At 35.2% G+C, this 26,426-nt stretch overlaps 3 protein-coding genes and 1 long non-coding RNA gene across 5 annotated transcripts; 2 read left to right on the top strand and 2 right to left on the bottom strand.

Annotated features, from left to right (window-relative positions):
* The first annotated feature begins 629 nt into the window (after window positions 1-629).
* On the top strand, window positions 630-8,704 carry LOC128679099 (uncharacterized protein). 2 transcript variants are annotated; one of them, XM_053761117.1, is made up of 4 exons: window positions 630-739; window positions 924-1,016; window positions 1,602-1,936; window positions 6,030-8,704. In XM_053761117.1, exons 1-4 carry the CDS (start codon window positions 676-678, stop codon window positions 7,326-7,328), a joined length of 1,791 nt encoding a protein of 596 aa, XP_053617092.1. In that variant the 5' UTR covers window positions 630-675; the 3' UTR covers window positions 7,329-8,704. The 2 variants fall into 2 exon arrangements, with proteins under 2 accessions (XP_053617092.1, XP_053617093.1); XM_053761118.1 differs by having other exon boundaries at window positions 668-819.
* LOC128679122 (uncharacterized) lies at window positions 2,969-4,390 on the bottom strand. The gene is made up of 3 exons (XR_008405721.1): window positions 4,250-4,390; window positions 3,770-3,898; window positions 2,969-2,985 (listed from the first exon to the last, which is right to left on the bottom strand). It is a non-coding gene; the product is annotated as an uncharacterized LOC128679122 (long non-coding RNA).
* A 262-nt stretch (window positions 8,705-8,966) lies between the features above and the next one.
* LOC128679121 (uncharacterized protein) lies at window positions 8,967-9,817 on the bottom strand. The gene is made up of 2 exons (XM_064436675.1): window positions 9,568-9,817; window positions 8,967-9,363 (listed from the first exon to the last, which is right to left on the bottom strand). The coding sequence occupies exons 1-2, from the start codon at window positions 9,739-9,741 to the stop codon at window positions 9,214-9,216; spliced, it is 324 nt and encodes a 107-aa protein (XP_064292745.1). The 5' UTR covers window positions 9,742-9,817; the 3' UTR covers window positions 8,967-9,213.
* Window positions 9,818-9,951: 134 nt separating this feature from the next.
* SppL (Signal peptide peptidase-like) lies at window positions 9,952-26,259 on the top strand. Its single transcript, XM_053761150.1, has 10 exons — window positions 9,952-10,130; window positions 12,296-12,442; window positions 15,468-15,622; window positions 18,764-18,883; window positions 19,409-19,591; window positions 20,794-20,956; window positions 22,685-22,821; window positions 23,211-23,326; window positions 23,568-23,726; window positions 23,900-26,259. The coding sequence occupies exons 2-10, from the start codon at window positions 12,372-12,374 to the stop codon at window positions 23,975-23,977; spliced, it is 1,182 nt and encodes a 393-aa protein (XP_053617125.1). The 5' UTR covers window positions 9,952-10,130; window positions 12,296-12,371; the 3' UTR covers window positions 23,978-26,259.
* The last annotated feature ends 167 nt before the right edge of the window (window positions 26,260-26,426 follow it).

The following is a 26,426-nucleotide window of genomic DNA, read 5'->3' on the forward strand; positions in this document are numbered from 1 at the left end:
TACGCAAAGCTCAGTGCAGATGGCGCTACTGGTACAACTAAGGTACACAAACATTGCCAATGGAGGCAAAAAGTGCCAATTTTCAATATTGTTACAGATTTACGACCAAAAATACCTTCTAAGCAATCGTGGTGCGAGTTTAAAGGAAAAAGGAAGGATTTAGTGGATTATCCTGAAAATAATAACACTATTTTAGGTTATGTTCTGCATTATTTGGTACTGTGAGTCATAAACTGATATAAACTTGATTTTGACTAAAGATCTTTATGAAGACCTGTATGAAGTCCATATTTTAATAAGTATTCACGTATGAAGTGTTCCGAGCTTCTTTTCGACCTACTGGCTAAAAATTTTATAGCGTGAAGCGTATCCCATAGTTACCGAAGTTTTTTTATCTTATTACTATTTTTCCCAATATATCGGTATCCTAAAATACTACATTGTTGTATATTTTCACTAACTAATGCGTACATAATGGAAGGATTAATAAAGTACTGTAAAATAAACGTTTAAATCGACATAGCAAAAGGCGGCAAGCTTTTGTGTACCTAACATACAGTGCTGTAATCTGGCAGGATAAATGTGCAGTAATAGTCCCTATTGTTTAATGTGGCAACATTATTTGTTAAAGTTGACACAGCTGTCATGTTTGACAGATTTTTTATTTAAAAAAAAATGGTTGTGTTTCGGAAAACAGGCATTTTGACTTGCGGGTTCTTGAAGCGAGTTATTGCCCAAGGTGAATCCTTTCCCTTACCAAGTCTTTGATAAAATATTTATTTTCCGATTTGCTTTACATACCTAGGTACAATTTTGCTGGTATGTATTGTATATAAAATACTATCTTATAATCATATGTTAGACGGATTTCGGGCGCAAATTTCAAAGAAAATAATTTTGTGCAATTTTTTCTTTTTTTGTAGAACCAGTGGTACGAAAAATGGGTAGTTCATTTTCGAGATCCTATTCTCCCAATAGTGGTCAAAATAAACTAAACGTAAATGATGGAGCTAAAGGTAAGTACGAAAAGCATACAATTTAATTCAGATTAATTATGTACAGTCGAAAGCAGATAAAGTGTATGATAGGAAGTTAGGTCGGGTCTTTGTACTATTTAAATTGCAAAAAAATGTACCAAGTATAATCTGCTTGCGGTAAAACAACACAAACATACAAACTTTCGGATTTATAATTTGGTAGAATTGCCTGAAAATCAGTTATTATAAATACCTATCTGAAATACTATGAAATCCTTTGGCTTACTTTAGTTTTATAGATAATAATAATAATAAAATAATAATGTTGACAATGTTGTAATTCAGAAGAATTGTCAACAACAATGTCTTTTTATTATGATTAAAAAAATCAAAAATCAGGTACTTGTGACTAGGTAGGCATTACCTATATGTGTAAGTAATATTTTAAATGTTATTTTCATGACCTACTTGAATAATTAAATGCCTAAAAAGAAGAGGCTATATGTTTGTTCGTCAGATACCTATCAAATTTTTTTTATTTAAATTAGAAATTGTTATTTAAGTATTAGGAGTTTGAAATATTTGTGAACTGTGAACTAAAACAAAAATATAAAACTTTCACAGCTGGAACTATATCCCGAATGGATTCCAACATACAATATGTTGAGGCTGTAGTCTGCAATGAGGGAGATCTGAAAGACAATGAAATGAAGGTGTTTGACATTGGAGACGATGGAAAGGTCCTACTTGTGAAACAGAAAGGAGAAATCAGTGCTCTAGGGACGAAATGCACTCATTACGGAGCACCATTAGTGTCTGGAGCATTGGGAGATGGAAGGATCCGCTGTCAGTGGCACGGAGCTTGTTTCAATATCAAAACTGGAGACATTGAAGACTTTCCTGGATTTGATTCACTACCATGCTACCAAGTCACAGTATCTGAAAAGGGACAAGTCAAGGTGAGTTCATATAGATTGATACCCACTCTCAACATACCTAAATAGACATATTAATATACAGGAGGTAGACACAGGCAAGGTAGTATGGTACACTAAATGTAAATCTTTTATACACTTAACAAATAAATATATATAAAATTAGCTGTGGCCACAACTACATTTGCGTGCAGTTCGAAATAAGTATAATTTTCTTTTACATGAAATGCCTAAACAATATCTTCAATTGAATAAATAGAATCCTCACAATTTTCCAAAATTAAAAGTAAATCAGTTAAATATATTATATATCAGTTATATATATTATTTGACTTTCTTATGGAACTATAACATACAATTTTTCCAGTATATGTATAAGATTTTTTGCCAGTACTTACTAATGTACCTTCAACATTTCAAGTAAATTAGTCTGGTAGATTTTGCGTGATGTGCCAGTCAGACAGACAAAAATTTCCGAAATTGTATCGAAGTCAATTCCAGTTGAAAATTTAAAAAAATATTCAATATACAAATTTGACAATTGTTCACTTTCATTAATGTATTGATTAAATTTTACTAGCGTCTACCTTACGATTCATTATATTACTTTTACCTTACGATTGTTTACCTAGCTACTTAGTTGAGTGAGTTGTAAATCTTAATTTTGTGAGTTTATGTGACTCATGACTTTTTTGACTTATTGAGAAAAGATCTTTGAACAAACTTTTTGTAAAGTAAATTTTATGTAAGTATAGCAAATGAAAGGCTACATTCAAGGATACAATTCAAAGCCTTTCTAGGTCATCCCATATCTCTAGGTCACATCAACATGTGGCACACATGCTAATATAAAGTTGATGGAGATTGATGGGCAATACTAACTATATTTCATAATAATACTGCAGTAGACTGATAGGGCTTTTCGTTCCCTCTCGCATCTACTTGCGTTCCGGGATATCTAGCGCAAAAGAGACCGAGGTGCTTTTAGTTGTACTAAAAGAGTAACTGAGGTGGTTGTACCTACGACAACGGGATGGCAATCCGTCGACGAGCGGATGGGTTGGCATTGCCACCTAAAAAAGGTATTATATAATAATAATCTTTATAAACACAACTAGCGGCTCATCCCGGCTTCGCTCGGGTAAAAACATACCTAAACTTTCCTCAGGAATCACACTATCTTTTAGTGAAAACCGTATGAAAATCTGTGCCATCGTTTTTGAGTTTATCGCGAACAGACAGACGCGACAGAGGACTTTGTTTTATAATATGTAAGGATGTTGCATGATTTGCCTCAAAAATGCATTTTTCTCGTGTATTGATAGAATGTTGACATGAGGTAATGTTTTAGTCACCTCTGCCATTTGAGTCATAAAATGAGTAAGCGGTAGACTTATCTTCACACAAATTCAGATTATATGCTTAGACGTTAAGTTACGTTAATAACTAGTAGTATAATGGTAAGACAATGTTTTACAAGTAACTATAGTACAGAAAATAGTACATAGTTAATACAAATGAATAATGAAGATAAATAAGATACAGAATTTGTTAAATATCTATGGATTGAATAAAATATGACATCGTCGCGGGTTTGTTTTCGTTCCCCCTCTTATAGAATGCTGTTTTGTCTCTCTGTTGTCAAGGCTTACCTATACTACACAAAATCTGGTATCGCCAAATAATTGACGATCGTCCACAACTAAGACCTTCCATATTTTTTCCCACGACAGCGAAGGTCGAATGGCGGCCAACAGATCTCACAGATTCGATAAATAGATACATTAAAACAGCTAGCTTTACTCCTATGTTTTATACTTATTTACATACAGTCAACCGCATGTGAAGATACCTTACCTGGCTTTTTTATTCCGCGGTAATAGGGACGAGTTTTCTTGCAATGACTATTAGATGTGCTCGTACATAAATATATGAGATCGTATCACTCATCGAAACTTCTGAAACTGAATCATGGCTAAGGTCACCCTTAAAAAACATTAAAATCCGTTAATCTGTTGGAAGTTACAATGATTATTCAGACTATTTCAGACAGACGTATAGCAGCAGTGTAAAACCTGTTACACCCCGCTGTGTTATGCTCCCTCTATGATAACTAAGTTCTAAATCTGCTACGATAGTTTATTGCATATTTTATGGTTATTGATTTTAACAGTTTCTTTGTGTGTAAGTATGTATGTACGTACAGTCAAAAACACGTCAAGGTAGCCCGCATCCAATCCGTATTAATCAGTCTTGACTGTTAGTGTAACGTTTTCACAGCTAAACCAATACGATATTCAAGTCCTCAACTAATGTTAATATGATTCGTTAGTTTACATGTAGGGTAAGATAGGTATAAGTAACATAGGTAGGTATTTCTTCAGTACACTCCATCTCCTTCATTCCTCTTCATTCTTATAGTGTGGTTTTTTCATTATTGATGTTACAATATACTACCTCAAATCCTAGTAAATTATATTATAACAATATCAACCTGTAGTATTTTAATATGTTAAAAGTTCAATCCTTTCACACACAAAGTAAGTACTTGTTAGTTGACTCTAAAATAAAACGTAACATTTTCTTGTGTCATGTCATTGGTCACGTGCTCTAAATACGCATTCAACTTGAACACGAAGCTGTGACCGTGAATTGGCTTGACAAAATGACACCTCATTCATCAAAATCGGCTAACCCGCTACTGTTATTAATTTGATTATTGGCATTTGAAAAATAATTAACACAGCACCGCATTTTCATTCTGTTAACGACGTCCAGCCAGTGTCTCCATCGTGTTTCAATCGCGCGCGGGGCCCCTTCTTAATTCATGTTTCAATAGTAGTTCTTATTTCCACACAATCAAAACTACTATCGAAAAACTACTTAGACACAATTGCAACTTAAAGTTGAAAAATGCCGCCCTGTTGCCATGCGACTATTGATCTAGTTTATGAAAATAAATAATTTTCTTTATTTGTTTCATAAATAACATTATTGATCATCGCTTCATTAATACCAGCATCGGCTATAGATATAAAAATAAAAGAATAGTTGCTAGGTACTCTATATATCTATATTTAACCCATCTTGTCCCGCTGTTGGGCAAAGGCAAATTATAATAAAGAGTAAGTATTACAAACGTCTCCCCACTTGCTTCCACTTGTCAAAGACTCGCTTAATGTCGAACAACGATTTTTCCTTGTCACGTGTCCCAAATAGGAGCTGTGGCAGGCGACCTTGAATCGCCTTGACCGATTGTAGAACAACATAATATACAACCACATATTAATATGTGCCTATACATATGTACAGTCAACAGCACATCAACTTACCCAAATTCATTGCAAACTCGCCACTATTGCCGCGCCATAGAGTTTAATGCAGGGTAAGTAACTTGTGCTGTTGATTCTACATACGGTCACCATGACTCAGTAGTGAAAAAATTGCTAATGGCATCATGTGAATACAAGTCCAGTACAGAAATCTAAACTTTATTATTTAAATGTTATTACCTTAAACTAGCTTTTACCCGCGGCTTCGCCCTTCGTTTGAATTTTCCACGGTATTGTAGCACTTTTCTGAAATGAAAAGTATATGTAATTCTCCGTTAAGAGAAGAGTACATAGAAGTACAAGTATATAATAAATTGCAAGAAGATTGGTGGAGTAGATAAAGCGTGAAGAGATAACAAAAAAATATTTTCGCATTTATATTATTGGTCGTGTACCTATATGGAAACAAAGTTGCACTGCGACTTATCAATTCTTCAGCTTTATTATGCTCTATTCTGTATACATAAAATAATTGAAAGTATGACATGACCATGAGTAAACCTTGAGTGGAACAACAAGCAATGTACAAGTATGCGGATAGTTTCAAATCCTTAATTATCGTATGTTGACTTGTTGCTTAAAAGTTCCTAAATTTATGATATACCCTGTTATTCACAAAAAAAAGATGAAAAAGAAGTATGTTTTGTCTCTTTATGGAGAGCAATAGTGACAAAACATATTTTAGCTTATTTTTTATGAATAATGGGGATCTATTCTAGCAATCTAGGATTTATTCGCGTGAAAATTTAATTTTAAATACTAATTAGATTTTATGTAATTTCCAGGTTCGAGCTAAGGTTAGCGACTTGCAGTCAAACAAACGTATAAAGGACATGGGGTTGATATCACCGTGTGACGGTAGCACCGTGGTCATCGTGGGCGGAGGGCCCTCGGGCGCCACCTGCGCAGAGACCCTCCGCAGCGAGGGCTTCGAGGGCCGCATCACCATGATCGCTAAGGAACCCTACCTGCCCTACGACAGAATCAAAGTCTCCAAAATAGGCGCAGTCCCCGACATAAAAACCCTACAAGCCAGAAACACCGAATATTACCAAAACGCTAACATTGAAATTTTAACGGGCAAAGAAGCGACTAAAGTGGACCCGGAGCACCGGTTCGTGCACCTGAACGACGGCACCCGGGTCAAGTACAGCGCGCTCTACCTCGCCACGGGCAGCCGGCCGCGCGTGCCCGGCGTGCCCGGCATACACCTGAACAACATCTTCACCGTCAGAAATTACGAAGATGCCGTCAACATCTTGACGACATTGGGCGACAGCAACGACAAGGACGTGGTCGTTCTCGGTTTGAGCTTCATCGGATTGGAATCGGCCGCTTCCTGCTCCAGCAAAGCCAAGTCTGTGACGGTAGTCGGAAAAGACACGGCCCCACTGGGACAAATATTTGGAATGGACATCGGTAAAAGCTTGCAAAATCTGTTCGAAGAGAAGGGCGTTAGTTTCGTATTCGATGCGACTATCACGAAATGCAATGGTGAGGATGGAGCAGTAAAGTCTGTGGAGCTGAGCAACGGAAACACACTGCCTGCCGATATGCTGATTCTGGGCGTGGGAACCACGTTCTACACCGATTTTCTTAGAGATAGTGGTATCGAAATGCAACCGAACGGTGCGGTCAGCGTCAACGATAAGCTGGAAACTAATATTAAAAACGTGTACGCCGGCGGCGATATAGCTCACGCGCCGGTTTTTGCCCACGAGAATAAACACATGAGCATAGGTCATGTAGGGTTAGCGCAGTACCACGGCCGAGTGGCAGCCCTGAACATCGTGAGGAAAGAGAAGCGACTGCGTACCGTCCCGTACTTCTGGACAATGCTTTTCGGGAAATCGATTCGTTATGCGGGCCACGGGAAATCTTCCAACATCCTTGTGGACGGTGATATAGATGCTTTGAAATTTGTAGTATTCTTCTTTGACCAGTCTGAGAAAGTCATTGCTGTGGCCTCTTGCATGAGGGATCCGGTGGTGTCCCAGTTCGCCGAATTGTTGTATCAGGGTAAATCTCTTTATAAGAAAGATTTGAAAGAAGATAGGTTTGGCTGGACCCAAACCATTCATTAATTCTAGGATAAAAATGATCGTCGTACGTTAGTTTGGGTGTTTGCTTGTACATCACATATGAGACATGTACGATTTTTATAGAGCTTATCTCACGTCATTCCTAACTGTATGTATGCGTTTCTATGTATTTATTCACGAGCGAGACTTTGTGATACTGTGGCAATAACCTTACAATGTACAATGGCACAAAAGTAGTTAGCTTCACTTAATATGATATTAACATTAAATTTATTTTATATTGTAGAATGTAAGAGCTTATTTTTATTTCAAAAAATGTTTGTAGATATTGTTAAATTTTGTCTATTACTGAAGACTAAAATAAATTATTTTCTCGAATTAGTTATATATAATACATTATATCAAACAATAAGTAGTAAATAATAAGCTCAATATTGTTTGTGAATTGTAATACAGTCTACAGCGCTATCATTTATGCTAGTTCCTAACTCCGGAATCATTTCATACAGACTACTCATATTCATAAGAAAAGGACAAATCACACAGATAAAGTTAGCCCCAAGTATGTTACGAGTCTTGTTTTGTGGGATACTAACTCAATAATACTATATTTTATAACATATACGTAACACAGATAACATCTGAGAAGTCTGAAAAAAATTAAATTTTCCATATTGACCTGTCCGGGGATCTCCTCAGCAGACCAGCATTATTATGTCTGGTGTTAATAGGTGTTATAAGTACATATGATTGTTTTTTTCATGTTAACAAACTAAACTCGAAGTATATTTTTCTGTGATGTTCATAGAATATTCAAAACAGTATATTGAATGAACAGTGGTTTTAGTGACTGCAATTGTATGTCATACTCAGTAAAACTGCAACATAATAAGTTTCTTCTGAATATTACTCTATTCTTTATATTTCAGAAATAACAGTGCATAAATAAAGTCTGTTCTTATTATACGTAACTTCAGTGTACAACCAACAAACTTTAGTTATGAAAAACAATCAGCCTAAAATTTTTGTATTGGCATAATACTACATGTAATCTCAACTGGGTAGAATACTCTTATATCGATATTATTTGGGCTATGTGAATCTTTATATCTTTCCAATATATTTTTAAATTGTACTTATTCTAAAATAATTGTGTTTAAAGTTGAAATTGTCTAATGTATATATTTATTTATTTTACAAATTTGTTACAAGATGTTTAGTAACAAGTAAATATACATTATTTAAATGAATGTGTATGTGATATTTATGAGTATAGAAAACATGGAGAAATATGTATGAGTAATTTATTTATGGAGCTAAAAGTTACATGTTGTTGCCTTTTAAATATTTATATAAACATTTGAATGTGATAATTTTTATAATGTTGTTTTGCTGAATAAAGAAATGTGAATTATTAATTGACTTTAATTTCGGATTCCAAACTTTTCATGTTTTTTAATCAAGTTGATAATGTTTGTATAAATTGTATTTCCTGAGAAATTGTCTTGGTAGAATTATAATGAAGCAATCCTTATCACAGTTCAGTCATCATATAGGTTCAGTTTTACCTTTTATTGACTGGGTACATAAGTTCTAGCCATAGTTCTTGTTGACCTATGGTGCTAGTCCTTTCATATTGGGACAATTTCACCCAAGTTTTATCTTTTAAAATGAAACATATTTTTGGTAAGTTTTTATTTTATTTTTCAAATCAATATTGCACCAACAGATATTATCATTTATGTGCATTGTCAGTCACATTCCTTTTTATAGCTAGTGAAAGAGATACCTAGTACTTATTTGTTGTAGCACATCTCAAATTCAAGACAAGTGTGTGTGGAGCATAACACTAAAATAGCCTACAAGGGATCCAACTAATTTGAATACAAATAAGGAACCCTAACATAAAATATTAAATCTTTCTAATTTATTTATCCCATCCCTCAGAAACTCTCAAGTGTTGTAATCTATCATACAATGTAACATCCTCTTTGAAAATCCTTCTTGTTAATTCTGTGAATTTCGTTTTTCTCTGCTCAGCTTTTCCTAAAGCTTTGGCATGTCCAAAACTCTCTGCCTGAAAAAAATATTTTAAAATATAGAAAAGAACAATACAGACGTTGGCACTACAATGATTTACTATTACCTAACTAGGTAGGTATCTACCTACAACAAAAATAACATTTGATTGATTTATACCGTAGGTGCTTTATGATATTACCTAGATTAAAGATATTTATAAAATTTATAAAAGGTGTAATAATATTTTATGACTACAAACCTCTGTGAGATATGGGAACCTCAAATAAAACATGTTCTGCTCTTCAATAGCAAAGTCCTGTTGGATTTTATTTAAATGTTTCCTCTCTACTTTCTTGACTAATCTATCTTTACCACGAAAAATATGACCGTTTGGCATAAGATTACGTCGAAGTAATGTTATCGTTAACCTCATTTTGATTTTTTAAATATTATTTACCTATGTTTTAGAAACTCCTACAAGGAAATGGAAATAGGTTATGTTATGTGAAACGTACTGACATAAACTGTCATATTTGACATTGACAGTAAAAGTACTTTTTTAAATTATGGTAAATAAAGTTGCTTTACATAAACTTAGTCTTCTCCTTTTTTAGCTACTAAGCTATTGTAAAACCAAATTAAATAAATTGACAGTATGGCTGTCGATCGAGCGTAGGGTAGAGGTGTTTTCTCTTAAATAAATTGTAATAAAATCAATTATTCTAATGTGTTATAAGTATATTTATTACTTCTAGGTTTTACTATTAAATATGGAATCCTAAGGACAATTGTATTGTGTTATTTGGAACAGTTTAGTAATTGGTAAGTATCGAAAAATGTTGGTTTAAAAATAATTACTTGCTTCGCTCATATTTGTATTCTTTCAAATATGTATTAAATACTTGATTTAATCTACATATGAACGTTAATAATACGGCTTAAAATTGGTGCATACTCAGAGTCCCTTCCGCTATTATTTTCATCCAAACAATGTGTCCATTTCGGTACCCTTTCACTTTATTGTCTACACTATTTTCGTGCTCTACTTATTTTGAACTTGATTTTTTGTTTCTTTTTTTAAGTTTCGTGGTTATATTATATTAATTTCTCGGCTCTGTTGGATTATTCGAGTTTAAGTATATATTTTTTATCTCATACTATGATGATTAGCTAGTTACCTATATCACAAACTACAAAATGAATTATCAATATCATACATGTTTAGGTTTATATTAATTTTACAGTAATTTATTATTTGTTTAATACTGTTTATAAAACAACCAACTGGTGTATAATTTGATATTTCAGCTCGGTTATCAGACTATTGACCCCTTATACCTTATCAAGCTGGTTACTTAAAGTAGGTATTTGCTTTACAGGCACAATAAACATAGTTAATCAGTGTTCGATACCTGAAGCAAAATAATTATTCTTCTTTTTCAAGTTATTCCATTAAAATATTTTGATTTTGTTTTGTCTTCATCAATAAATCAACAAGTGAAGAATGTTCCACTGCTGAGCAAAAATATCTACATATCAAAATTGTATACCCTTTTTATACAAATTTGGTACAGAGTAGCATGTTGAGCTCCCAATAGATTTTCCTATAATCTTATCCTACTTTATTTTTCTACGAATGCTGCTGCTGACTGTACATGCCATAATTTTGTGTTATCTTTGTGTATTTATATGGGTTTGATTATGAAACTTATCTAGTATGTGCCCTTATTTTATAATGTGAATGTAGAGTAACCAAAATAAATGGTAAAAATATTTAAATATACTTACTTCTTCCTGTGGCTCCTTTAAAGTGTCTTGGCCTCCTTCACTATCTTCTTCCATTTTGCTTTGTTTGTAATCTTCCAGCACCAAGTGGTTTTTTTTTGCCTAGTTTCTTCAGGTAATGTGGTCAATGTTTAAATATAAGATATATTTAAAACTATAAAATAGGAGAAGTTAGCAAAATTATTTTTGTTAGATGGTGGTCATTGCAGAAGTCCTATCAGGTACATTACACAACATGAATGAAATCTGACACCAATGTTAGCTATCTCTCGACACGATGCCTAACATTAAAAAATAACTTAATACTTCAGTTGTATGGGACCTTTGTCTAGGTCTGAACAATTATTAGAATATATGGTGAGATTATTTTAAACTAGGTTTTCTCAAGGTATCAATTTGACGACAGTGAATGTTATTAAATTAGCAAGCCCCACTGTCATGTTATGAGATATGCTGCAGTTGTTGTTCTTTTAACATTTACTACAGTGAAATGTCTTTCATTAGTGAAGTTTTTCTATTTGAGATAAGAGGTTTTTTAAAATTCTATAAACTTCAGTATTTCTACTAGTTATTTTTTGTTTTTATCATGTAGCTGTACTCATAACATATTAGTGCTTATGTATCATATTAAAAAAGTAAGTATTTCATATGCATTAACTGTCTCAAAAGACTATAGTTATGTGAAAATTCCATTTAGGTATAAACACTATGAAAATGAAAAATGCTTTAATCTTGCCTGTTTCTCCAGATAATTTTTTTAATGAATGTCTATGTATTTATATTATTATAACTATTACTATAAAATGTATTAGATATTTACATTGGTGATGTCCAGTGAAATCTGACTTAATTAAGTCAGATTGATTATAACAATGAAGTCTTAATTAATTAACAAATGCTTTAGATATGGATATTGTTCTGTGACGATTATATAATTACATTTTATGATTGATTGATAAGACTTCATTTTATAGTTGGAATAAGTGTGATGACAAATATTTGTCTGTGATTCTGGGTGTGTTGTACATATTTCTGTATGTGTGTCCATCAGACCCATGTTACAAATTATATTATCAACAGATTTAACTGCTACTATCACAGGCTATATCGAGATACAAGTTTAGAAAGAAATAATTATTTATGCGTGAAACACATGTGCTTAGTGTGGGCCGTTGAGTATTGTCTATTTATTTTATTTTTAGAGTGCTCAAACCTCCCGAGCCTCGAGACCGCTGGCGCGCGGCCACCAGCAGGCGCTTGTTCCGGTGGTCGGGCAGGATGGCGCAAGTCGGGGCCAACATGGAGTACCAGGAGTACAAATGGGCCTACTCAATTATGGACTCTTCCAAGTAAGTCTCGTGTTATAGGGTAATAGGTAATAAGGCTTCGATGGTATGGTCGAGAAGGGAGGAGAACGGCGTTGTGATAAGGATTATGCATTTTATATCCTATGCTACTAATCCTATAAATGCGAAAGTTTGTGAGGATGTATGTTTGTTACTCTTTGACGACCTCGGTGGCGCAGTGGTAAAGTTCTTGCCACTGAACCGAGAGGTCCCGGGTTCGATCCCCGGTCAGGTCATGATGGAAAACGATCTTTTTCTGATTGGCCCGGGTCTTGGATGTTTATCTATATATGTATTTGTTTTACCATATAGTACCGTTGAGTTAGTATCCCATAACACAAGTCTCGAACTTACTTTGGGGCTAGCTCAATCTGTGTGGTTTGTCCTAATATTTTTTTATTTTATTTTTTTTTCACGCAAAATCTACTGGACCGATTGTCGTGAAATTTTGTACACAATATAACCATCTCTTCTTCGGCGTTTGCCTAATTCTTTTTCCACCGAGACATGCTACTAACACAGTTAGGCTATTATCTTATTATTAGAACATTTTTATATACCTATATTATAAAGTTATATTCGTTACAGTAATGTGTCATTGCCATAGAGCTACTGGAAGTGGTACGTTACTATGCTTACCAAGTTTATAATAACGTTACAATCATAATAATTATTGAAATCTGAAGCCCTTAGCCAATTCAATAACAACGTGTCCAATATCAAATTACAATTATAGTTAGCGAATTGATTCTTGACTAGTTGATATTAGGAAAGTAATTACCATGAAATTAAATTATTAGGTACTGTCGATTCGCTCGCGTTAATCAATTATAGCGAAGGAACTTAGAAAATCTGAAATTAATAGTAATTTTTTTTCTTACACGCTTATTTTTTTTATATTTTACAAGGCTTATGTTCAACAGTAGGCAAAATTTATTTTCTCCTCAGGAATGTATATTTCATCATACCAAACATTATTACATAGTACTAAGTTTCATCAAAATCGGTCATGCCGTTTTAGATATTATTAGAGCTTGAACATTGTGTGTGGTCGCAACTGTTGTGAGTTATTTGTGTGTTTCGCTATTGAAGCTACTAAGTTTTGTTATTGGTCAATAAAATACGCACAATTAAAGTTTGCAACATAAACAGGAAAAATTAAAGTTTTATTACTGCTTATAAGTTAATGATAGCTTGGGGACCACAAAATTGGTACGGAGGCAAGTCCCGCATCCATAATGAAGTGGAGTTAACGAACTTAAACTAATTACAATTCATGCAGTCAATTAAAGTTATGTCACTATGTATGTATGGGCTGAGATGCATGACACATACGCCTACTGGAACTAAGTTAATTAGGAGTTATGTTCTATGTTTATTTAGTCTGTATACAAGCGGTCCATCCCGGCTTCACATCTACTACACACTACACTAATTTTGAGTTCTACAAATTTATTCTTATCGATCTTATGTATAACTAATATAGGGAGATAATATCTATATACCTACTTAAAATGTGTTAAGTATTACTAACACAGATTTATCACTTTTTTTTCAGTACCCAAAACAATTTCAAGAGCTATCTTCTAGTTAGTACCAAAGTAAACCAAATTATGACTGTGTTAGTACCTAGTTAAAATAGTATCTATTAATACTTATATAACAAAAGTCAAAACATCGTCTTTATTGCAATTAGGTACACACAGAAGATCATGTTGATAAAACAATCCGTTCGTTTTAAAATGTGTTTATCTAAAATTTAATACTCGTTATCCATACCTACCTAACCTATGCCACTCAATCCTAAAAATTCGCATTTATAAGTACGAAAGTAGGTTCATTTGTTTGTTTATTATCTCTTCCCGCTTTATCTGCACGTTAAATCTTCTTGAAATTTTATAGTAATATAGTTAGGAGTTGCTTTACTTGAATCATATTTTGAATATTTGTTAATAGATAGTATACCTAAATAAGAATAGCTGTAAGATTTGTGATAAAGTATGATTCTCATCCAATGTTGAAAGAAAATAATTATCAGAATTCACAGCTATTCAGTCACATTTAGAAGATCTATTCATCTGGGCCGTTTATATTTTGTGTCGGCCATTGTATATTTTGTAATCACTAATTTGAACGGCTCTCGTCGACCACTCATTAGCGGGTCACTTCTCCGATACTGATTGATTCGTCATTACCTCACATTTGATTATTTAGACTGAGGCCTGGCGCCTTATTTATCTCAAATTTCGTATGTTTATTATGCTGGAAGCAATCCTCAGAAATGCCTAAAACTTCTGCTTCTTTATTATTTTGTTTGTTATGGAAATTGGGTAACGATTTACAAGCAACATATCAAATTAAGTAAATTCCATGTTCAACAAGAGGATTTCCTCTTGACTGTTGGCAGTAATCAAATACCTAATGCAGATATAGTTTATTAGCTGTAAGTTTTTATATTTCTTCTTCGCTTTGTATTGATGGTTGACGAACGCCAAAATAAATAGGGATGGAGTGAAAGGCAATTATTATGATTGAGCACACGTGCATGCGATGTGTTTATTTTTAAAATCTGCAGTTGTACCAGAATAGATTAATATAAATATAATGCCAATGATGTTGTAATAATAGGAAACCGTCAATTAGATTTTATGTTTGTCCGTCGATGTATTCATCTACGAGTATGAATCGATTTCTTTGATACAATGTTGGTTCAATTTTCATAATAAGACCCTTTAAAATTTAAACCCGTCTTACTATGAGAATTGGTTTAGCATTTCGCATAGAAAATAGAAAGTAATATTTATTTTACAACTATACTACTATTGTAACATGTACTGTACTATTGTAACATAGCTATTAAGATACTTGAATAAAGATTTTATTTATTTATTTAACTATTAAATTCTAGTAATTTTTCAAGGTTGCCTGCAATATTAATAAGTTTTTTCGTGTGCAGTGAAAGGTTTTGTATTGTATTTACCTACCTATTTGAGTGTATTGTAGAACAAATGTATTGTTTTGTCCCCAGGGTATCCGCGTGTCTTATCTCCATGCTACTGATCGTGTACGGCAGCTTTCGCTCGCTTAACATGGAGCGCGAGGCGCGCGAGCGAGCGGAGCGCGAGCGGGAAGCGACTCTGCTCGGGAACGGCAAGCCGGCCTCCACGTCCTGCACCAACAACAGTAAGAACTAATATTCAATACAATCTATGGCTCTCCTACTGTTCTGTCCCAACTGCCCCACGTCCTGCACTACGAAGGACTGAACGACAGAGCGATCAGCACAGCCTCATGGTCGAACACAGTTTGAATACACATTCCGATTCGAGATGTGTAATATTTGCGCGCTGGCGCTAGTTGAAAAATCACACAGATTTAGTATAACTGACATAGTGAACATTGGAATACTGAATAGTTTTAGCGTATCAATAATTGATAACACGCACACTAAACCGTCAGTGGTGTATTTCGCAAGACAGCTATTTGACAGGATTTGCCCTTTTTTAAGTTGCATAGCGAATGATTTGTAATGAAGACGCGTTAGTTCAGCGAATCGGAAGGAAGCCGTACGGCAGTTAATAGCACAAAGGTGATACACCGGCCTCTTCGACTAATCTTACTAGCAAACGTAGTATGTAGTTAATTATGGCGTGCGCTCAGACTTCAGAAACTTTTTTGTTGTTTATAGATAATCCACCTAAGGGTGCGTAGTCCCACCCTAGAATAGAACCATTCTTATTTCTTATCTTCCCGTCTCTTTTAACGAAGGGACGCAGCCTTGGCAAGTGATGCAACAATAACATTCTCAGAGGGTGGACCTCAGACGGCTTGTTGTAAAATCGCGAGCCGAATATTCAACATTTCAAGATTTATTTTGTAAGCTGACTCCTGGCTTCGCGGTGTCATAACCCGTAATGCAACTGGAAACACGCGAAGATGATATGTATCTCTCTCATCTTTGTTGTCTTACGTAGTTAAATAATTAAAAAAATGTTGAATTGGAGCGTTACGTTTTGATAATAAAATAACAACCAACTCGCTAACATTTAATTTGATAAACTTATAAAACACACATTGTCAAATCATCCCCAGTGCGCACTAATCCCTGCGCCATCGAGCTCCTTAAAACAAATTTGATATTTACAAAATTACTTCGAATTATTGCGATTCTATTAATTGGTGGACAAAAATAATAAGTAACAATCTTTGAAAATCATTGTCGAGACATCACGACAGCTCACGTGCCTACGATGATTCGATCCAAATCATCGCGTGTATCTTATGCCACTATAGGTACAATATCGGCGAAATCAGACAGATGTCGAGGCAAATGAATGTACAGTGCGTAGTTTGTGTGTGAAACTTTTTTTTACCGCTAGAAAAACCCAGCAATGTACGTCAACACGGAGATGGTGTGGCATTAAGTGTCTGTATATCATATTTTATTACGCTATATTTTTACCCAATTAAAATAATTTCTTAATGGTTCCTTCATTTATAAAGCTATTCTGTTTATAGAATTTTTAGCACCGGCTTATCTAAAAAGCTCTCAATTTTCTTAGATTTTCTATGCCAGTAGCCATTTGCGATAGACCGCGTAATGCATCGAGATTATTTTAAGTTTGTAAATGTTGATGCACTTAATAATCTTGTATACCTACTTATAGCAAATTTCATTCACAAAAGTATATAGTTCTTGTATTTTTAGGTATTTTAGATATTTAAGCTTTGATTGTCTGACAGTTATCTACGAAATAATTTAAAATGTATGTGATAAGTCATGGTTTACCAGGTAATGGACTTCTTCTTAGTAACACATTCAGCAAAAACTTCGCAGGGAATATAAATGTGTTCAACCATTGTTCTATTCACAACTTACAGTATTGTAAAAACTGTCAATTCAATGATTCAGAGGATATGTTATGTTTGGATAAAAGTGCGAAATAAGGCTGGGTTGTCGTTTTTTCAACTCGGCCAGATTTGCCGACCATTACCTATACGATGACCGATTTATTACTTCAATAATATTATTTTCTGAAACCGAGTACATTATTTAACACAGGGCTAATAAACTTGTCTAGTCTCATAGTGACCTTGATTCAGGAATCTATTTGGTTTCCATCGAGACCAATCCTAGCATCTAATAATTTGTACTACAGACATAAATTATATATACAAACTTTTCCTGTTATTCATAAAAAAGTTAGAGCATACTTTTGACAGAACGAGACAAAATATACTTTAGCTTAAAGTATATATTTTTAATAACAGTGTTTGTTTGTACTAAAGTAATAATTGTTATAAAAATATTTTTCAAATATGAATCGTTGTTGTAAAAATATGTAACGTTATAATGCATTTGACAGGTTAGATATTTATTTTTTTTAAATTCTCGGTTATTTTCATTCATTTTCCACAAGTGTGACTGTAATTCTAGTTGTCTAAAAATATAATGATTTATAAAACTTGTAAAATGACTACCTCAAAATTGTCACTGTATTAGATATAATAATTTTGAAATATTCATTGATGAACGATACATTTTAAACCAACAGTGAATTAATTAGCTAGTGTAAATTATACAATGCATTGATTATATGTTAATTTCATTCATACACAGACAATGTATGTACATACAGGGAAATTTAATGTAGTCAATAGCCGTGACCTATGGTTTTCACCAAGTCGAGTTTGTTTGTCAACACAGCTGTAGTTAGCTAATTGGCCGACTGACAAAAAGTGTGTGTTCGTAATACATTGTTTTGTAGCGAAAGTGGCCTAGATAAATAAGAAATGAGCTGATATATAATAGCACAGTATTATTAATGGTTATGTTTTCTGTTAATTGTTATGGAGATAAGTCACACGTATTTTAGAGTAGCAAAAAATATGCGAGTTTCTAAGCTGAAAGTTTACTATCGTATACTATATTGCATGTATTCAGTTTTAAATAAATTAGACCTTATCATTTCATTGTCCAAAACTTGCTTCCGGCGAAGGCAAACATAATGAGAAATACATACTGTTAAGCTCAATACTGAATATGCGTTTACTACTACTAGATGGGGATATTCGTAAATTCGCGTCAGGTATCTTGAAGCCGACCGAATGTATTTACATTCGGTCTTGCACTAATCTTAGCACACTCGATGAGAAAAAAATATTTAGACAAACAGTAGAAAATAGAACATACTTTTTTCTAATACTGTCTGGGATCATATCCTAGTCTGCTATAGTCATGATTTCGTGATTTAAATACAAAAGCACCACTAACAAAAATATTATACTTATGCATTTTTCTAGAAATAATTTGATTTGTTCCAGATGTACAAACACTGAACACTATGCAGGCGCTGTGTTTCCCGCTGGGCTCGTCGGTGGCGCTACTAATCATGTTCTTCTTCTTCGACTCCATGCAGACCCTCGTCGCGATATGTACTGCCAGTAAGTGTTCTAAAAATATTTATTTATTCGAAATAAATGCAGTATTCGGCTTTTTGAAAATTGGAATTGTTTAAAGTTCGTTCTTTTTTTAAACATTTACTTATTGAGGCCATGTCAATTTTTTTCATATATTTACTCGAGTTAAATTAGTTCTTTTGTTTAGTTAAAATTCAGAATTCTTTATTCAACTTAGCATGAAATTAAAGTTCGTCCTTTTTTTAAACATTTACTTATTGACGCCATGTCATTCTTTTTCATTTATTTACTCGAGTTAATTTACTTCTTTTGTTTAGTTCAAATTCAAAATTTTTTCTTCAACTTAGCATGACTTATGACGTAAAAAAAATACTGAAAACATATAAGTCTACTATCGATTTCCAAGATGCATAAGCAAACGCGCAGTTTTACTTAGTGTACCTGGTTTTTCATTCATCCGTATTTTGCTTGGTTACCGGATCCATTGATATTTTTTCGAGTAGATTTAAGTACACATAAATTTTATTTTCACTTATATTATTATTCCAGTAATCGCGTGCGCGGCGCTTGCATTTCTTCTTACCCCGCTATGCCAGTATGTGGCAGGCAGTGCGGGGGTGGGGCGCGGGGCGGTGTGCGGGCGGTACAGCGCCCCCGAACTGGCGGCCGCTCTACTGGCGGCCGGCATTGTCTGCGTGTGGGTGCTCACCGGCCACTGGCTGCTCATGGACGGTGAGTGATAGCAGTGATAGCGGGGCGGTGTGCGGCGGTACAGCGCCCCCGAACTGGCGGCCGCTCTACTGGCGGCCGGCATTGTCTGCGTGTGGGTGCTCACCGGCCACTGGCTGCTCATGGACGGTGAGTGATAGCAGTGATAGCGGGGCGGTGTGCGGCGGTACAGCGCCCCCGAACTGGCGGCCGCTCTACTGGCGGCCGGCATTGTCGGCGTGTGGGTGCTCACCGGCCACTGGCTGCTCATGGACGGTGAGTGATAGCAGTGATAGCGGGGCGGTGTGCGGCGGTACAGCGCCCCCGAACTGGCGGCCGCTCTACTGGCGGCCGGCATTGTCTGCGTGTGGGTGCTCACCGGCCACTGGCTGCTCATGGACGGTGAGTGATAGCAGTGATAGCGGGGCGGTGTGCGGCGGTACAGCGCCCCCGAACTGCTTAAATTTTATTTTTGACAGATTTCAAAAAAGAAAATAAACGTTATTCGTCCATGATACATACAAGAGCATTAGCGATTTATGGCTGTAGTTTTAAAAACTATGTCGCAGATACCAAAGGCCTCTTTCGAAAAAAAATCCATATTCCATTATTTCTAAAACAGATTTGACAAAAGTAACTTTTCTGGTTTATCATTATATGTACGTTTGTTTAGATTATGTTAGTACGTTAATAGCAGCAAGAGTTCGCGAACACAATACTCGGAAGTAGGCCATTACTTCGTCGCTGACCTATTTGTCGTCTAGACAATTAAGTTAGCTGATGACAACAGTCGTTCGCTTACAAACAAACTCACAGCCAAGCACTTTACATCGTATATGGATTTTGACAATGATGATGATTTGAAAACCTTGAGTTCTATGTTTAGAAAAAAATAATAAGTAATTTTATCGGGACATCAAATCTTATTGTCATTTATTTTTTTGCAATATCTTTACTGCAAAAATGACACAAGATTACACCTCCCAGCTTCGTCGTATTCCTCGTGTCGAACTCAAAATGTTTAGGAACCCCTCATTAAAGGGCGCATCAGTATAATTAGCCCAGGGCCGGTCAAATCTATTGATCAGTAGCTATATAGAAGCAATAAAGATACGCTATAAAATACTGCACCCAATTATTAAAGAATTGCCTTGAAATGTAATAAAAATTTACTTAAACCTGTTACCTCGCCAAATGACATCGTAAATATATTTGTCTCATTCCAGCCATGGGCATGGGTCTGTGCGTGACGTTCATCGCACTCATCCGGCTGCCGTCACTCAAGGTGTCCACTCTGCTCCTCACCGGGTTGCTGCTCTATGACGTGTTCTGGGTGTTCTTCTCATCGTATATCTTCACTACCAATGTCATGGTGAAGGTGGCCACCAGGTCAGTAACCAGTCGTGGTCAGGTTTAGATTTGTTATTGACACGTTAAGAACCCAATGTGTCAATAACAAATCTATAAACGCTCTATGGGATACATAGGCTGCTATTTATGTATCCGGAACTGGCCAATAATTCTAGAATATTTAAAAAGTAATTACAACATTTGAAAATAGAACTCTTCGGCTAGAGAATAAATATTTTTCATGTCCCTGTCATTTGTTTTTTTCAATTGGCGCCAATTTTGAAAATAGCTTGTCTTCATTGCCATGGATTTAACTCGTGAACATTTTCGCGCGATGATTTATTATGATTTTCGGCGTGGATTAACTCAAAAACAGTGCATCGAACAACTGATTTTAACTTTTGGAGATGAAGCACCATCGAAAACCACTGTGTATTATTGGTTTAAGGAATTTCAACGTGGACGGTCTATGCTCACGTATGAAATTAAGGAGGGTCGTCCTAAATCGGTAGTGGTACAACAAAATATTGATGCTGTGCGACAATTAGTAATGCAAGATCGTCATGTTACATACCGCGAGATAGAGGCGTCTCTGGGCATTAGTATGACGAGTATACACGCGATATTACACGAACATTTAATTGTTAAAAAAAATTGTTCGCGTTGGATTCCGCACAACTTGAGCGTAGATCAAAAACAGGCTCGTGTCGACTGGTGTAAGAAAATGATAAAAAAATACAACCGTGGCAAGTCAAAAGCTGTTTATAATATCTACACAGGTGACGAAACCTGGATCTATGCTTATGACCCTGAAACTAAACAGCAGTCAACGGTGTGGGTCTTTCAAGATGAACCGAATCCAACAAAAGTTGTTCGTGCGAGAAGCACTTTAAAGCAAATGGTCACTTGTTTTTTTGGTATCAACGGACATGTAGCTACAGTGCCACTAGAGAATAGTAGGACGGTTAATTCTGAATGGTACACCACCATTTGTTTACCAGAAGTCTTTGAAAAAATACGAAAGAACAACCCACAACGCAGAATCATACTTCATCACGACAATGCTAGCTGCCACAAGTCGGCTGAAACAAATAATTTTTTGGAGGGTCAAAAGATTGAATTGACGGGTCATCCGCCGTACAGCCCCGACCTGGCACCCAATGATTTTTATTTATTTCCAAACATTAAAAATAAATTACGTGGTCAACGTTTTTCGAGCCGCGAAGAGGCCGTTGATGCGTTCAAAACACACGTTTTGGACATACCTCAATCAGAATGGAAAAAGTGCTTTGAAAATTGGTTTCATCGTATGCAGAAGTGCATAGATCATCGCGGAGAATACTTCGAGAAACAATAAAACCATATGTAATAATATATGTTTGTTTAATTTTGTTATTCCGGATACATAAATAGCAGCCCTCGTACTAGTGTTTTCTTGGCAGAACCATGCCATTTGATGGCTTTATTGTAGGCTGCCATCAACCAGAGTACTGCTGTTTGTGCACTCGGGACATACGAGCGGATGAAACGCTAGTAGTTTATAGCGAAAGCGGACCCTGGTTTCTGACGCTTAAAAGCTGAGGAAGTTAATATTTTTATTCAGGAAAACTCAGATGAGGGAGAGAATAATTAGCAGTTTATGAACGACGACCGACGAACGACTCGCATGGCCGGTATTATATTTTTACATTTATTTTTGTACAAATACCTAAGTTATTTTAGGTGTAATAAAGGGTTTTGTATTGTATTTGTATAATATAACCGCAGGCCGGCAGAGAATCCCATGAACGTGGTGGCGCGGCGGCTGCAGCTGGGCGGCGCCATGCGTGACGCGCCCAAGCTGTCGCTGCCGGCCAAGCTGGTGTTCCCTTCCATGCACCACCAGGGACACTTCTCCATGCTGGGTCAGTATCACTACTCTATGTCACTCTTACGAAATAATAATACCAGTTTAATAAATCCATTAAATCCATTCTAAGGACCGGCAGCACAGAAAACCTTTTTCTTCAACTAGTTGTGAATAACTACCACCAAACCGTAAATGCCAGAAAGAGTAAAAAAATATGTTTGCCATTCATACAATTTGGCTGATCGTCGTTCTTCTTTCACAGTAATTTTCTTTTGGAAGTTATATTCCATGTACATGAGTATGTAAAAATTTAGGCAGTGAATAAAAAATTACCCTACTAGAAACGGAGTAGAATAAATTAAAAAATAAAAGTCTACCACGAAACATACAAATGCGTATCACGTTAGTAACGTCCACAAGCTGTCTCATGATGGAATGGTTCAGGTCTGGGCGACATCGTGATGCCGGGGCTGCTGCTGTGCTTCGTGCTGCGCTACGACGCGTACAAGAAGGCCAGCCTCGTCTGCCAGGTGGGGCAGGTGCCCGGCCCTAGATCCATGGTCAGTCATATATAGATAGATATACTATATACTAGCTAGCGTCCGCGGATTCGACTGAGTGTATTTCACACTGTAATACACAATTTACATAAGACAAAAACAACACTTTGTACACTGATTATTGTTAAGTAGTTGTCTGCCTCTCCTACTATATTGTATTTAAAAAAAAAGTCACAACGAATTGATAAACTTTTGAAGTCTGTTTAAACGTGTGCTGATGATGTTTTCGTTACATTGTCAGGGCTCCCGCCTGACGTACTTCCACTGTTCCCTGCTGGGCTACTTCCTCGGGCTGCTGACCGCCACCGTCTCCGCTGAGGTGTTCAAGGCGGCCCAGCCGGCCCTGCTGTACCTCGTGCCCTTCACTCTGCTGCCGCTGCTCACCATGGCTTATGTCAAGGTATGCTCCACATATCTATAGCTCTACTACTTCCTCTCTACTGACACAGTCGGCTGAAGAGTACAAGGCGGCCCGACCAGTGCTCCTCTACCTCGTCACTCTTTTCTATTGTATTCTAAAATCCACCAACCGTTTTTTTTTCTTAAAAATTTACTAGGTAAATGTCGTTTCAGGGAGATCTTAGAAGAATGTGGAGCGAGCCCTTCATAACTCCTCCCGCAGGTAAAGGCGGCGCCGACTTCGATGTGTGACTCTCACACCCTCTCACACACCCTCCGCCTCCACACGCGGCCCGCATTGGTACACTTACACACAGTTACACGTTCGCGATTGTCGCGTATTGGTAACTAAGTAGGGTAGTGAAGTTACACTAACTATAGGTAAAGATCTGAAAATAACTTCCGCTTCAGCTTTAGCGATGGTCATAATGATAATTATTAATTTTACCTGTTTTGTACGTTTGTTTTTTAATTGTGTCGCGTCGTATACGAGTGGGCTTACAGCTGTATTCGTTCCTGACTTATTTATGTAATATGTTGATTATAAAAACAGATACCATACCAATCAAAATGGTCAAACTTAAGATCTGTCTGAACATAGTAACATCATGTGTTGTGAAACTCATACCTTTTACAATTTACTATTATGTACACCGCCGTGTCAGGAATGATACGTTTATATTTATTTAATTCATGCATAATTTATACGATAAAAATAACTCTACTACCCTATTGTATCTTAGAGTTTTTAAATGACCAGAACATTAATTTTGTAAACAACAATTTATTGTCTTAAGAATAATTTTAAATCATTGTTTATTTTCTAAGGCTATTTGTAAATATAATCCATAATGTAACAAATTTCGCTGAGGAATTAATAGTTTTAAGTACACATAAAATTCATCCATAATATTGATTGAATTATACTACTGTACAAGTGCAGGCTTTTGTGAATTGATGTTTACTAAATTTGGTGTTATGTATTGGTGGGATTACGCTTTTATTTTGTTCATTACATTGATTAAGTTATGTATGCAAAGTAAGGAAAGTCGCGAAGTAAATATATATAATTCTGATCTAATACACAGATGTGGCTTGGCCCATATCTTGGCACATTTCATTTAATACATGATTTAGTAATTGTCTGCCCAGGCAGCCAAATTATTAGGTTTAATTTTATATATGCCTCAAATCAAACCACTGTATATTAAAAAACTGGAAGTGTATGGTGCCAAATAAAGTACATGATGCGACAACCTAATTGTTCTAAAGCTAACCATACAAAAGGCACTCAATTTGCTTGGTTTGTGAGGTGCTATCTCGATAACATTACTGTAGTGTGTTTTCAGGGTTCTTTTATTGGAATAAATTATGAACAAAGTCGGGAGTAAAATGTAGGTTAAGAACTTTCTATGAGTCTCATATATTGTTTTAAAGGTAAGATCGATATTATGTGCAACTTGTCACAGTTTTTCTCAAACCCTACTTAGGCCTCGAGCTGGCCCCGCCATGACAATTATTTTTAATATCGTCATACTTTGTTGTCACTGCCTTAGACTGATGTTTTCAATGAAGATTTTTTCTATATGTTAAATGGAGTATTATAGATAAAATGTTAGTCTAAATAGAGATAAGCTACTAACTATTGTTGTTATTATTATAACAACTGTATTGTTGTTGTAAATTATTTGATTGAATTTAATGAAACATGTTAAGACACTAAGTGGTAAGAGATAGATATACTTTGTATGTGTGATTTGATTTTTATAACTTTTTTATAACATTTTTGATTTACTTTATGAATCATTATTTTTATTACATAGTTTTATTGATAAGTTTTAGCGTGGAGTTATGAATGCAATTAACCTATGAGCAGTATTTATATTAATATTGAAAAAGTGATATAATTTTATTGAGGCTCGGAACTTGAAAGAAATATGCCTGGATAATTGTTGTGTAGGTCCCATTCAATGAATTGTTCTTAATTGGTGGTAATTAGATTTTGTCTCTGATTTTTTTAAGAATGTGATGAAAGTTTCTTGTATTTTTTAGATATGTATTTATAAAAAATATTCAGTCCCTTGCAGGTATATTCATTGATGTACATAATAACTTGAAAATAATACATAATTGCAAAATGTAAGACATGCTGGACTAAGGTGTTATGCCACATTCAATAATATCCTAGGTTCATGTGTGATCAAAAATTATATCCTTTTTTTGGACTAAGATCAACAAGGTTTCATAATTATTATTGATTTCAATATATGTTTTGTATATACTATAGTATAATGTGTGAAAATGTAAAATATAGTAAAATATTATGACAAACTTCTTATGTGAATGTGGCATAACATACAGTATACTTGCATCTGATTGGTGTAACCTGATCTGATTACCTTATTTCAAAAGTATGTAAATATTACACATTTCATTACCTATCCATAAATCTGAAAAAAGGCATGTAATATTTTTATATGTATCTGTGAGTGTTAATTGCTAGCAATACTGAATAAAAATATTAGATGGAATTATTTATGTGTTTGATTTACTATTTAAATTTTATATATAGCTGTCAGAATCTGGAACTAATAACCATGGAATTACATAGTAGATAAGAATTAGTATGTAACAGAGTACCTAGTAATTCCATGCTAATAACAGTGTGACAATGTGACCAGATAGAACAAAGTGCCAACCT

This window comes from Plodia interpunctella, chromosome 21 (assembly GCF_027563975.2).
Source record: "Plodia interpunctella isolate USDA-ARS_2022_Savannah chromosome 21, ilPloInte3.2, whole genome shotgun sequence".
Lineage (NCBI taxonomy): Eukaryota > Metazoa > Arthropoda > Insecta > Lepidoptera > Pyralidae > Plodia > Plodia interpunctella.